This window comes from Elephantulus edwardii, unplaced genomic scaffold (assembly GCF_000299155.1).
Source record: "Elephantulus edwardii isolate Elephantulus edwardi_28Jun2011 unplaced genomic scaffold, EleEdw1.0 scaffold00120, whole genome shotgun sequence".
NCBI lineage: Eukaryota > Metazoa > Chordata > Mammalia > Macroscelidea > Macroscelididae > Elephantulus > Elephantulus edwardii.
The window spans coordinates 1,485,288-1,500,473 of record NW_006399870.1 but is presented as its reverse complement, the minus strand read 5'-3'; the positions used below and the strand labels follow the sequence as shown (position 1 = coordinate 1,500,473).

General features: G+C 41.1%; 2 protein-coding genes across 2 annotated transcripts in view; one reads left to right on the top strand and one right to left on the bottom strand.

The window, feature by feature from the left end:
- Positions 1–8,409, bottom strand: part of SPA17 (sperm autoantigenic protein 17) — a 25,781-nt gene extending 17,372 nt beyond the window's left edge. Inside the window, exon 1 of the mRNA XM_006892801.1 lies at positions 8,256–8,409. Coding sequence (XP_006892863.1) covers positions 8,256–8,409 — 154 coding nt within the window. The remainder of the gene's footprint in view (positions 1–8,255) is intronic.
- A 1,933-nt stretch (positions 8,410–10,342) lies between these two features.
- Positions 10,343–15,186, top strand: part of SIAE (sialic acid acetylesterase) — a 136,565-nt gene continuing 131,721 nt past the window's right edge. The window contains exon 1 of the mRNA XM_006892800.1: positions 10,343–10,409. Coding sequence (XP_006892862.1) covers positions 10,343–10,409 — 67 coding nt within the window. The remainder of the gene's footprint in view (positions 10,410–15,186) is intronic.

Sequence of the window (15,186 nt, the reverse complement as noted above, 5' to 3'; positions counted from 1 at the left end):
GGCTCCGTCTAAGATCCTTTGGACATGTTGTGAGGAGAGACCAGTCCTTGGATAAGGACATCATGCTTGGTAGGGTGGAGGGACAGTGCAGGAGGGGAAGGCCCTCTATGAGGTGGATTGATTCAGTGACTGGGATAATCAGGATGGGTGTATTGGAGATGGTGCGACTGGCACAGGACTGAGCAGAGTTTAGGGCTGCTGTACACAGGGTCGCTATGAGTCGCAAGTGACTCGACGGCACATAACAACAGCAACAACAATATGTTGTTGCTGCTGTTGTTAGGTGTTGTCAGGATGACTACCACTCAAAGCTATCCTATGAGCAACAGATCAAAGCACTGCCCTACTCAGTGCCACTTCATAATCCACCATACTCAAGCTCAATATTGCAGTTGCTGTGTAAGTCCATCTCATTGAGGGCATTCCTTTCTTTTGTAACGCTTTACTTTTTCAAGGATTGGTCCCTTCTGACAACATGCCCAAAGTATGTGAGATGAAGTTTCCTGCCAAAGTGCAGTCGGACGCATATCCCCTCAGACAGATGTATTCATTCTTATGGAAGCTAACTGTGTGTTTAATATATATATTCTTCACCAACATCACAATTCAAAGACATTGGGTTTCCTTATTCACTCTTCAACTTTCGAGGTAAATGTAACAGCATGGCTGGGCCTGGTGCACCTTAGTTTTTAAACTGACATCATTGCTCTTTAGTACTTTGCAGAGGCTCTTGTCAGCATATTTTCCCAAGGTAGCATATCTTTTGATTTCCTTGACTGCTGCTTCCATGAGTGCTGAGTGTGGATTCAAGTAAAATGAAATTACTGACAACTTCAATCTTTTCTCCATTTATCTTTGGCTGTCTTTGGTACTGTTGGAAGATTTTTGTTGTATGTTGCAGCACAATCCATACTAATTTTGTTGTTGTTGTTTTCCATCAAGTCGACTACAACTAGTAGTGACCCCATTAACAAGATTTAAACTTTGTCCCATCCTGTCTCATATTAATCATCTTGGATACTCTTGGGCCCATTGTTACAGTCAGTGTCACTGTGTCACTCTATCTTGTTTAGGGTCTTCCCCTTTTTTGCTGACCCTCCATTACTGATAGGTACTAGTAAATCAAACTAATTTCTGTTCTGTGGATCCCAGCTCACAGGGACACTGTAGGACAGACTAGAACCACCCCATAGGGTTTTCAAAGTTGTGAATCTTTACAGAAGCAGATTGCTGCATTGTCCAGCAGAGCAGCTAGTGGTCTTGAAGTGCCAACCTTCTATAGGACAGCTGAGTGTTTAAACACTGCACCACTAGGAGTGCTATGTAATTCTATCAGGAGATATATTATGTCCATTACCCCCTTTTTTAATGACTCCACTGATAATCACTTCTGAGAATGTTGCTTAGATCATCAAAGGCTGCAAAATGGTGATGCCCTAATTTAATCATTACATCACTGTTTTCGGGAAAACTTAGTAAGGAAAAACTTTCCCTCTTTAACTATTTGGTTGTCATGAGGTAGTTTTTACAGAAAAGTTCGGAAAAAAAGATTGATTCTTCTTCTTTATCTATCTGCTCTCAGAAAAAAGCTAGTTGCCAAGAATTCTCTGAAGGTGACCAAAAATTTTATTATATGAAATTAAGTAAGGCACACAGTTCAAATCTACCAGCTGCTCTGCAAGAGAAAGATGGACATTTTCCTCCCTTGTGACATAGCATTTTTGAACACCCATAGAAGGGTCACCTATGAGTGGGTTCCCATGTGACTGTACTGAACAACAACTGAAAATAAGTACTGATGAATACTTAAGAAATTGAATTAATTTCAATTCTTATTATGACTGCATTTACAATTCTTACTATTTTGTTAAATGGTGAAAAATTTGACCAGTGGGACCTTATTCAGGTCTTCAGATATTTTCTGAGTTCTTGGTGAAACAACACTCCTAGTAATTTTACTTGTTTCTTTGCTTTTTGGTAAGACAAGAACATTTATGCTTATTTACTATATTTCCTACTTGCTTAATGAAATTAGCCCTGGCTCCTGAAGAACGGTATTTAAAGACCAGAATTTAGGGGCAAGATGTTGACTGCTACTGTGTTGGTTATTTTCAGTGATTTTTAATGGACATGGCAAGGGAAAACCTTGCTTTTAAAAGAGAAAGCATACTTGAGGGTCACAAAGATTTTCTTCAATTCCAATTCAGGATTATAAGATTTTCTAAACTTCTCTCATTTTTATATTTTTCTTGCACTGCAATCCTAAAGGCATGCAGTTAAAATCCACCGAAGGAGAAAGATTGGCAAGCTCCTCCCATGCAATTTACAGCCTCTGAAAACAAGCTGGAAAGTCAACTATGGGTCAGTTCTGACTTAACATCATGCAACAATAATTACATTAGAATAGTTATTAATTGCTTTGTCTTACAATATATAAAAAATAATTTCAGAATGATGTTTTTGTTATGTGCCGTCAAGCTGACTGACTACACCTTACAGTGACCCTATAAACAATGGCTCTGAACTCTGGCCTATCCTAATCCAACCTCACCATCCCTGACACACCTGACTCCATAGCCACAGTCACTGTGTCAATCCATCTCATCCAGGGTCTTCCTCTCCTTTCCTACCCTTCCAAGAACAATGCATCCCAAAGATTGATCCCTCCTGGCAACATACCCAAAGTCTGTGAGATGGGAGTTTAAAAATCCTTGCCTCCAGAGAGCAAGTTGGTTTCACCCTCTCCAAGACAGACCTATTGTTTTCTTGGTGCTCCAGCACCACAACTCGAAGGCATCTATTCTTTGACATCCTTAGTTATTGCATAGCTTTCTGATGCACAGCAAGCAACTGAGAAGACCACAGCCTGGATCAGGCACACCTTAGTCTCTAGACTGACATCATTGCTCTTTAGCACTCTGGAGCGGTCCCTGGCAGCACATGTTCCTAAAATAACTTGTCTTTTGAATTTCCTGACTGCTGGTGCCAAGAGTATTGATTGTGGATCCAAGCAAGATGAAACTGTTAACAACCTCAATCTTTTCTCCATCTATCATGATATTACCAATTGGCCTGTAATGGGGATTTTTGTTTGCTTGATGTTGAAATGCAATCCATATTGAAGACTGCAGTCCTTGACCTTAGGCAGCAAACATTTCGAGTCTTCCCCAGTTTCAGCAAGCAAGGTTGTGTCTGCATAATGCAGGCAGTTGATGATTTTCCTCCAAACTTGATCCCATATCCTCTTTCATAAAGTCCAGCCTCCCAAATGATCTCTTCAAGGTATGTATTACAAAGGTATGGAAAAAGGATATAACCCTGATCCACTCCTTTCTTGATTTTGAACCAAGCAATGTTCCTTTGATCTATCTAGGTGTAGGTTTCATATAAAGACTATTAAGTGTTCTGGGATTCCCACTTTTCTCAATGTTAGCCACAATTTGTTGTGATACTCAAATATCTTTGCATAGTCAATAAAACACAAATAGACATCCTTCTGGTACTCTCTGCTTTCAGCTAAGATCCATATGACATCAGTGATGTCATCCCAGATACCATGACCTCTTCTAAACCTAGCATGTATTTCTAGCAGCACTCTGTCAATGTATTGTTCTGGTTGTTTCTAGATAAGCTTCAGCATGATTTTGTTTGCATGTGATATTGTTGCCTAACTGCCATACTCCGTTGGATCGTCTCTTATTGAGAATAAGAATAAAAAGGAATCTCTTCCAGTCAGTTGGGCAGGTAGCTATCTTCCAGATTTCTTGGCACAACCTAGTGAACACATCCAAGGGTACATTTATTTGTTGAAATATTTCAATTGGTATTCCATTAATTCTTGGATCCTCCCCCCCCCAATTGTTGTGGTCATAAAACTTCAGAATAACCATACGATAATATTACAAGGTCACTTGTTGTTAGGTATAGATGAGTACCACTCAGAGTGACTTATGAACGGTTCTGAACTCTGTTCTATCCTGTGCCATGCTCAACATCTCTGACATTCTTGAGCCCATGGCTGCTGTAATTGTGTCAATCTCACGGAGGGTCTGTAATGCAAATGTTTTATGTTCTACAACTAACCTAAAGATTGGTTGTTTAAATTTATTTATTGATATCTTGAAAAAAGATATCTTGATCTGCCTCTGTAAATATTATAGACAAGAAATCTGTATGGAACAGTTATCTGTATTTCAGCATTACCATGAAGCAGAACTGACTTGACAGAAAAAAAATAATTAGTTAACAATCATTTCTAAAAATAGCTGAAGATATGCATTTTACTGTGCGGATCACAACCAATTATGTCTAGCCTTGAAAAGAATGTGAATCTCTGAACCCTTGATTGTGTTCATGTGAAACCTAGATTCACAACAGGAAGTAGTCCTCAGAACAGAGTAAGGAAACATTGCATGGTTCAAAATCAGCAAAGAAGTATGTAAGGGATGCAGCCTGTCTCCATATCATTTCAATCTGCATGCAGAACAAATCATTCAGGAAGCTGGATTTTATGAAGAGGAATGTGGCATCAGGGATGGAGGAAGACCCATCAACAGCCTGCGTTATGCAGATGATACAACATTGTTTGCTGAAACTGAGGAGTACTGTAGTTTTTAAGATAGATTAAAGCTTAACATAAAGAAGACAAAGATTCTCACCACTGGGCCAATTGGAAGCATCGTGATAGCTGTAGAAGAGATTGAAGTTTCAGCTTGTCTCTACCATAACACTGTTAGCACCAGCAGTCAGGAAATGAAAAGATTACATTGGTAAAGTCTGCTGTCAGAGACCTCTCCAAAGTGTTAAAGAGCAATGATGTCAGTCTAGAGCCGAAGGTGTGCCTGATCCAGACCATGGCCTTTGCAATTAGTTGTTATGCATCAGAGAGCTGGACAGTGACTAAGGGTGATAGAAGAATTGATGCCGTTGAGTTGTGGTGCTGGAGAAGAGTATTAAACACACTATGAACTACTAAGAGGACAGGTTTGTCTTTGGAGCCAAGGATTTTGAAGCTCTGTCCCACATTCTCTGGGCATGTGTCCAGGCAGGATCAGTTCTTGGAAAAGGACATCATGCTTGGAAAGGTGGAGGGAGAGGGCAGGAGAGTAAGAACCTGATTGAGATGGATTGACACAGTAACTGGGAAAATTAAAGTAGGGTTTCAGAGTCAGTGAGACTGGCTCAGGATAGGGTAAGGTTCAGAGCTATTGTACTTACGGTCGTTAAATTTTGCAGGTGACATAACAATATCAAACTCAAAATCAAGTTCATTATCATCAAGTCAGAATTGGGAAACAGCTGACTCTTCAGTGGATTTTCCAAGTGGGTTTTCTTCCAATTATAAAAGAGGAAATTGCCCATCATTCTCTTGATCAACAGGTGGAGTATTCAAACAGACTGCCATTGGGAAGACAGTACAACTCTACCAACTAGGACTCTAGCTGTTGTTAGGTGCAGTTGAATTGACTCATGGCTACCTATGAACAACAGATCTGAACCTTGTCCTATCCTGTGCCATCGTCATCATCTCTGACACACTTGAGCCCACTGTTGCAGTCACTGTGCCAATCCATCTCATTGAGGATCTTCCTCTCCTATGCTGAACATTCACCTTTCCAAGCCTGATGTCCCTTTCCAAGGAATTAGCCTCTCCTCGAAACATGCCCAAAGTATGTGAGATAAAGTTTCACCATTCTTGATTACAAGGAACATGCTGACTCTCCACATTCCCAAGCATGATGTCCTTCTTCAAGGAATAGCTTCTCCTAGCAACATGCCCAGAGTATGTGAAATGGAGCTTTCCCATCTTTGCCTCCAAGGAGCATGCTGACCTTCCACATTTCCAAGCATGATGTTCTTCTCAAGGAACAGCCTCTCATGGCAACATACCCAAAATATGCGAGACGAAGCTTTGCCATCCTTGCTAACAAGGAGGACTCTGGCTGCACTTTCCCCAAGACATATCTACTTGTTATTTTGCCTGTTCATGGGCTATCCAGCACTCTTCTTGAGCAAAACTCAAAGGTGTCAATTCTGTCATCCTTATTTACTTCTAGATGCATAGCAAGTGACTGAAAAGACTATGGCTTGAATCAGGTACACTTTAGTATTCAAACTAACATCATTACTCCTCAGTAATTTAGAGTAATCTGTCAGCAGACTTCCAAGCAAGATGAAATTGTTGACAATTTCAATCTTTTCTCCATACCTACATTCTTCTTCAGAGTCTAGCTTCTCAAATGATTTGCTTAGTGTACAGATTGGATAGGTAAGGAGTGAGGACACCCTAACACATACCTTTCTTGGTTTTAAAACATGCAGTGTTCCCTTTCTATTTGTACAACAGATTCTTAGTTTAAGTGTAGGTTTTGTATCAGCATAATTAAGTGGTATGGGATTCCCATTCGCCTCAATGCTGGCCCTAATTTTTTATGATCCACACAGTCAAATGCCTCTGCATAGTTAATAAAACACAAATAGATATTATTGTGGCATTTTCTGCTCTCAGCGAAGATCCATCTGACATCAGCAATGACATCCCCAGTGCCACGGCCTCTTCTAAACCCAGCTTCATCTTCTGGCAGCTCTCTGTGTTTCAGTCATTTTTGAATGATCTTCACTAATATTTTCTTTGTATGTAATATTAATTGTTGGATAATTTTCATATTCTGTTGGATTACCACTTTTAGGAATGGGAACAAATATGGCTCTTCCAATCATTCAGTCAAACAGCTGTTCACCAAATTTCCTAGCATAAACTGGTGGGCACATACAAGTTGAAACATGTCAATTGGTATTGCATCCTGGGGCCTTATTTTTTGCCAATGTCTTTAATGTGGCCTGAACATTTAGTACTTATACATTATACTAACATATTACCTGTCAAAAAAAAAATCAATGTTAAGACTAACAATCACCTAGGAGGAATTTTGTAAGAGATGGAGCAAGAAGACCTTAATGACTTTTGTTTCCTTTTTTGTAGAAACTGTGACTTTTTTTTTTTTTTGGTGAAAAATTTATGTTTGGCCTGGGTAGAAGTGGGTGTGGTGCTTAAATATTTTAAAAATAGTTTTACCCATTGTTTATTAAAAAGCTCGAATCTGGAGACCTTTAATCTGAATTACCAATTGCTCTAATTACCATGATTGGGTAACAATGACTCAAATGTTTTGTAATGGGATGTTCCTGAGTTCCAAAATAAATGACTAAAGCCTTTAAATTGCATGAATTTGTAAAATTAATGCTATAATAACAAAATTAATGCTCATTAAAACTTACCTCTTAGCCCAATGGATTGAATTGCTCTTAGTTACCTGCATCCCCTAAAAAAACCTCATTTATCAAAATGGTGGCAGGCTTTGAAATTTCAAACTGTGCAATACAGTAGTTACACTGACTGGGTATTTGAAAGATTAGCAACCTTTAGCGAGCTAGGAGAGACTGAGCCCTGCTAACTGTGGGTGAAGCCGAGATGGTATAATTGTGTACTGTATATATTGGAGTCATTTGAATTCAAGCCTCAAGGTAGGTTTCCTCCCTCTGCATACTTTAAAATGGAATATTTATTTGTACATAGATATTTATAGTCACTATTGTCACTCTATTGGAACACTACAATTAAAAAACAGTGATGGGGATAGCTTATTTTTGACCAGAACAACTGATGACTGGAGGACTATTTCTAGGCAAAAAGGTTTTTGTATTAAAGTTACAATGGCAATTCTGACCACTGTGTCAAATTCTGATAACTGTGAACTTTCAAGTCAAAGGATTCAGAAGTTTTACTTATGGAAGTAAAGGAAACCCCCCCCCCTTTTCAATCAGCACTTTAGCATATACTAACTTTAGATTCTGGGCAGAATGGGACCTTGGAAGTATAGATGAAGTATAGTCTAGATCATCTTCCTTAAGTAGGAACTTCTCAAACCAGTCTCTATGTACCTTTAATGAAGAACAGCTTCACATGCCATTCAAGGAATAACAATGTATTTCGTCTAAAGAGTGGAGAACTATTTTTTGAAAATAAAAATTTTAATAAAACCACAAACTCTCTTCCAGGAAGAATAAATAGTCAATTGCCTGGAAGGTGGAGGGAACAATCACCTAAAAAACCACAATCGTATGAGTGGACTGTATGACCTTTTTGGTCCCTTCCACCCAGTGTTTCCAGGAAAAAAGATAGCAAAGAATTCAAGAAGGGACTGGTTAATACTAATAACCTTCCACAATGTGCAACTTATTTTGTAAAAGCTTACTCTCTCTTTTCTCTAGAAGGTCCTCAAAATATGCTGCTGCAAAAGCTGGTATATTGTCCGGCTGTTCCCTTAGAATCTCGCGTGTCAGCCCTTCAAGAAGATTCCCAAATCCTTGTGGAATTCGGTAGTGGGTGTTGGAGAAAGGAATCGACATCTCCTTGGAAGGGACTGCCTATGTACCTGGAGATTCATTAAAGAGTACCATCTTTAAATATGCCTTAGTTTACTTACATAATCACAACTACGACAGCAAATGATTTCTGAAACTCATATTCTATAAAGTTCATTTCTTCCCCCCCAATCTAAGTTCATCTATTTATTCCAAAAAGTTCTGAATTCTCCATTACTTAATTAGGATTGTTGTTTACTGTTGAGTTGGAACGGACCCACAGAAGACCCTCCAGGGGGTTTTCAGAGACTGTAAATTACAGAGGAGGAGAATGTCCATCTTTCTCCTATGGAGCAGCTGGGGGATTCAAATCACATGCCTTTGGGATGGCAGTATAGCTCTCTACCACTAGGCCACCATACCACCCTTAATTAGAACATTACAAATACAGACTCATTAGGCCAAATACACATTTTTTAAAATTAAGAAACCCTCAGTTTTTCACTATCACAGTAAATAACATTTTCTCTTTTTGACCCTCTGACTTTCTTTTTATTAGAGATATTTTTGATATCTCACAGGATTAAAAGAATGAAGATTAAGTGAAATTCATTATAAATTTCTGGGAAGACCCCATTTAGGAAATCAGACAGATGGTTCTGACTAAACCAACCAATGGCCCATACAAAAGCAATTTTAAATGCACGGATTAGTCAGTTCTAGAAATTAACAACAGAAATTCCTCTAAATTGCTGAATGAATAAGTATCATACTTAATCTTTCCCTTTAGTTTCTGTTTTGGAAGCATTGCATCTATTTACTCTGAAATGGGAGCAGGAAGTAAGGTCATAATTTTGAAAATCTATTAAAGCTTTCAGGGCTTTTTTATTTTGGGTTTGTCTTGACCAGACCTCCTTTGTCTTGGAACATAAGGGATAAATGAATTAAGGGTAATTGCCAAACTGTTGGTTAGGCTCAAACTAAGAACAGCCGTGGAGGGGAACTGCCTCCTAGCCCACTCTTCAGCGAGGCTGTAAACTGCTTGCGAGGAGACTGCCCACCTGCGGAGCGTCTGCCGGACTCGAGAGAGGCGCCCCCTTAGAGTAAGCAGCACTTCTCCCTGCAGATTAGCCCCGCAGAGGTCCCAATGGGCGAGGTACTGAGTGTGGAAGCACACTTAGGGACGTGGTGTGTCTGTGGCTAACAGGGAACGGTTATTTAAAGGGGCTGGAGAAGGGGTTCTAAATCTGTTTGTCGTCGCTGGGTGCTGTCCCGCGGAGTTCAGAGCCACCCTGCTGACACCAGAGGGAAACCTCGCCCCAACCTGCGCCGTCCTCTGAGCCCCACCGCCTTCGAGCCCCCCGCTGCGGTCGCCGTCTCCGAGGTCTTTCTGTCCCCACAGGCCCTCCCTCCACACTTCCGAGCATGTCCTTCTTCAGCGACCCCAGACCCTGGCTCTAAGCGGCCCTGTCCCCAGGCCTCCGCCCTCTAGGACAGCCACCGTGTAAAACGCCACAGGCTCGGAAGTGAACAGGGCGGGAGGTGGACGGAGGGGACACAATCTCGTCCGCGGCCGGGCGTTGACGACTTCGGACCTTAGACTCGGGCCTCGGCTACCAACGTGCTCCAGGACGCCGAGGTGTGAACAGGGTTCGGTCAGAGCACCGGGATTTGGAAAAAAAGCAGAGTTTTGGAGAGGAGTTGGGAGGCGCCTCACCTCTCCTTAGCTCAGAGCTGCGGCCGATGGTTCCGGTTGTTTTCACGCGTTGCTGGGTAACCGTGTTTCCCCCCCACACACACACACACACTACGGCGGCCGAGAGGGGAAGAGGGCGAGTCTGCCCTGCGGCCGCGGAGCTCCGCGGATTCCTGGCCCGCGAGGGTGGAGTTGGGGCCCCTAGGTCCCGGGCCCGCCCCGTGGGGCCTCCGTCCCTGCTTAGCGTCAGCTTCCGCAGTCCGCTTCTTCTGGTGACCCGCCATGGCCACGCGGGGGATAGTTCTGGGGCTGGTGGTGCCTTTAATGGTTTGGGTCAGCAGAAGTGCAGGTGAGGCGGCCAGACCAGACCCCTGCCCCTCTGCCGCCCAGGCTCTGGGATGCAGGACCCCGACCCTTGCCCTCAAACTTAGCAGGTTCCCTGTTGAGCCGAGCACCCACCCTCCATTCTCTTCAGCCTCCCTCAAGCTAGTCGGTTGCAATTGCTTTGATGAAGTGTTTCCAGGGCAAGGGGAGAGGTGGGTTTGTCTGGATGGAGGCCCCTGTATGCCCAGACCGAGGCTCTAGGGTCTGCTGGGAGCTGGGAGGGAAGGGGGCGAAGCTAGTTAGATGATATTTGGAAACAGGTGACTGAATCATCCAAAACAGTTCAATGCTGCCCACTCAGTGGTGCCCTTGGGGAGGGTTTGCTTCAGGCTGTGTTTCTTGGAGGAATTACATTTTACTAGTTTTAAGTGGTGGTTACGGCTAAGAAACACAACCCCCTCACTGGCTTAGAATATTTAAGGCTCAGCTTTGATTTCTGGTGCAGGTAGAAATATTGGTGGTGGAAAAAATACACCTGACGTTGGAAAGGAGGGTGCTTTCGAGGTCAGAACCTTTCGTTTGAATGCCCGTCTTCTCACGAAAGACATACCGGACTGGAGCCACAGGCATGGAATTCCAGAAGATGGAATCTGTTATTGCAAAGTAAAATGGTTATACTAGACCTGGAGTTCCCCCACCCCCAGACCACTCTAAGAATGGATTCCAAAGAAATAAAAGATGAAATGGGAGAATAGAGTGCAGAAAAAGAACTCGTTATGTTCTACCTAGATCCCCTCCACCCGTAAGTAGCCCAATTTCAGACATAGTGCAACTCATAAGATATTTTTAAGAGCTTTCAGCAGCACCCTGCGTTTTTATTTTCTGACCCTCATCTAACTATGCAGTGATATTATATAAAATAGGAGAAAGTAACCAGGGTAAATTGTTAACTTTAATAACAATTATTCATTTTCTAATTTAATTCATTAATGCTTTAAATTTTTCCTCTCCCTTTGGTTGCATCTGCTGACTTCAAGTCCTTTTCCTGTGCCCATTTTTAGCATGTATTATTGATATGTACAAAAGTATGTATGATAAACCAATAAAATGAATGCAACTCCTGGTTTAGGAACTAGGGCATTGCCAACTTTAACTGAGACTCCCTGAATGTTCCCCCACAAGCTCACCCACTATCTCCTCACCAGAGGTAAATTGTGTGCTCATTTCCTCAGCCCAGTTTTAATGATAGGGAGCTCTGGTGGCATAATCTGTAGTCAGTATATTTTGGAATATATTTGCCTAAATGTAATATGTTTTTAGATTTCTTGACTTCTACTTCATGGAGGTTGGTTGTGGAACTAAGTAAAATGAAATCTTTGACAACTTTAGGCTTTTCTACATTTGTCATGATGTTCCTTATTGATCCAATTAAAAAGATTTTTTGTTAAAAATTTTTTTGTTTTCTTTATATTGAGGTGTAAATCATACCAAAGACTATATATTGTCTTTGAGCTTCAGTAAGTGCCTCAAATCCTCTTCACTTTAAGCGAGCGAGGATATGTCATCTGCATATCAGAGGGGGTTAGTGTTCTTCATATAGTGTTCTTCTTTATATAGTCCGGTTTCTCAGATTATTTGCTCAGCATATAGATTGACCAGAATGGTGAAAGGATACAACATGAACACATACTTTTCCTGATTTTAAAACATACAGTATCATTTTATACTTTTAACCTGTCTCTTGGTCTATGTATAGATTCCACATGAATAGAGTGAAATATTCTGAAATTCCTTTTTTTTTTCGTAGATATCTATAATATCTTATGATCCTCACAGTCAAATGCCTTTGCAAAGTCGATTAAATGCAGGTAAACATCTTTCTGGCAATCTGTGCTTCTCTTCAAGATCTATATGACGACAGCAGTGATACCTTTTGTTGCATGTACTCTTCTGAATCTGGCTTGGATTTCTGTTCATTCCCTGATGCACTGCTTCAAGTATTTTTAAAATATCTTCAGTAAAATTTCTACTTGTGTGTGATATAGTTTCACATTTTCCATATTCTATGAGATAATCTTTCTTTAGAATGAGCATAAATATGTATCTCTAATGAAGTGAACATGGGTGTTGTTCTTAGGTGCTGTTAAGTGTAGCTCATAGCAATCCTGTGAATAACCTCGTCCTATCAATGCCATCCTCATCATCTCTGACACACTTGAGCTCATTACTTCAGTGACTGTGTCAATTCATCTTCTTGAGGGTCTTCCTCTCTTTTACTGATCCTCCAGCTTTCCAAGCATTATGTTCCTTTCCAAGGAATAGCCTCTCCTAGCAACATGACCAAGATATGTGAAAGGAAGTTTACCATCCTTAATCTCCACAGAGCACTTTGATTGCACCTTCTCCAATACATGTCTGTTTGTTCTTTTGATAGTCCATGGAATATTCAGTTTTCTTCTCCAACACCACAACAGAAAACATTTATTTTTCTGGCGGTGCGGTTGGCACAGGGTAGAGCAGGGTTTAGAGCTGTTGTGCATAGGGTCGCTATGAGTCAGAAACGACTCGACGGCACATAACAACAACAACAACAACAACAACATCCTTAATCATTCACTGTCCAGCTCTCAGATGCATAGCAAGTGATTTAAAAGACCATGGGCTGAATCAGGTGCACCTTAGTCCTCAGACTGACATCATTGCTCTTCAAGACTTTGGAGAGATCCATGACAGCAGTATTATCATCTCTTGATCTCCTAACTCCTAGTACTAAGGATGTTGATGTGGATCCAAGTAAGATGAAATTGTTGACAATTTGAAGCTTTTCTTCATCTATCATGATGTTACTTTTCGGTGCACTGGTAAGGATTTTTGTCTTCTTAATGTTGAAATGCAGTCTATATTGAAGGCTTTAGTCATTGGCATTCTGTAGTGTTTCAAGTCCTCTTTCAGCAAACAAGATTGTGTTATCTGCATAGGTTGTTGATGACTTCTCCTCCAGTGCCACCTCTTCTTTATAGAATCCAGCTTTTTGAATAATATGCTCAGAATATAGGTTAAATAGGTATGAAAAAAGGATACAACTGTGGTGGACACCTTTATTAATTTTAAACCACACAGTATTCCCTTGTTTCATTCGGACAACAGCTGCTTCGTCTAGGTTTATGTTTCATATGAGCATTCTGGGATTCCCAGTCTTCTCAATGTTAGCCATAATTTGTTATCATCTGCAGTCAATGTTAATGTTTCTGAAAAAAAAAAAAAAGGTATGTGCCATCTCTATTTTTGTTTCAAGTGCCAAGGCCATATTTTCTGACTGCATCCTTCCCAGCTTTCATATTGCAATCACCAATAATTACCATTGCATGTTTGAGCAATTTCATACTGCAGAAGTTAGTAAAAATCTTTAATTTTTTCATCTTTGGCATTAGTGGCAGTTGAGTAGATATAAATGATAGTCATTATTAATTCACCTTCCTTGTAGGAGTGTGGATATTATACTGTCACTACAGCATTGCACTTTAGGATAGATCATGAAATGACCTTTTTCAGGATGAATGCAATACCGTATCTCTTCAATTTGTCTTTTCTGGCACAGTAAACCATATGGTCGTCTAATTCCAAATGACTGGTATCACTACCTGCCTGTGTGATGTTAGAGCAATGGGATTAAGTTTAATGTTCCAAAAATTAGTGGTTTAGTGTAGAATTCTCACCTTCTGTGCAGGAGATTTGGATTAGCTCCCTGGTCAGTCCATCTCATGTGCAACCACCTGCTGTCTGTCAGTTGGAAGCTTATGCGTTGTTATGGTTTTGAGTAGGTTTCAGCAGTACTTTTATAGGGAGATGAAACCAGGAAGGCCTAATGATCTTGTAAAAATCAGCCCAAGAAAGCCCCACAGATGACAATAGTAATCTATTTATTATTTGTATCTGCTATGTGAATGTCTATCTGTGTTTCATTGACTATGCAAAGGCATTTGACTGTGTAGATCATAACAAACTATGGCTGACTCTGAGAAGAATGGGAATCCCAGAACACTTGATCGTTCTAATGCGAAACTTATACTTGGACCAGGAGGCAGTCGTCAGAACAGAGCAAGGGAACACTGCATGGTTCAAAATTGGGAAGGGCGTATGCCAGGGATGCATTCTATCTCCATACCCTTTCAACCTATATGCAGAATAGATTATCTTGGAGGCTGGGCTCTATGAGGAGAAATGTGGGGTCAAGATTGGTGGACGATTTATCAACAATCTGCGTTATGCGGATGACACAACCCTGCTTCCTGAAACTGAAGAGGACCCGAAGTGCCTGCTGCAGAGTGTCAAGGACTGCAGCCTACAATATGGATTGAGGCTCAATGTCAAGAAGACAAAGATTCTCACCACTGGACCAATTGGCAGCATCAAGATGGATGGTGAAGAGATTGAGATTGTACACAGCTTTAGTTTGCTTGGCTCCATAGTCAACAGTCTTGGCACCAGCAGCCAGGAAATTAAAAGGCACATTGCCATGGGAAAGTCTGCTGTTAGGGACCTCTCCAAAGTGCTGAAGAGCAATGGTGTCTCTTTGGAGACTAAGGTACGTCTGATACAGGCTATGGTCTTCGCAATCACCTGTTATGCATCAGAGAGTTGGACAATGACCAAGGAGGATAGAAGGAGAATTGATGCCTTTGAGCTATGGTGCTGGAGAAGAGTATTGAGAATACCATGGACTGCTAGGAAAACAAACAGATTTGTCCTGGAAAGGGTTAAACCGGGTGGCTCCTTGGAGGCAAGGATTCTGAGGCTCCATC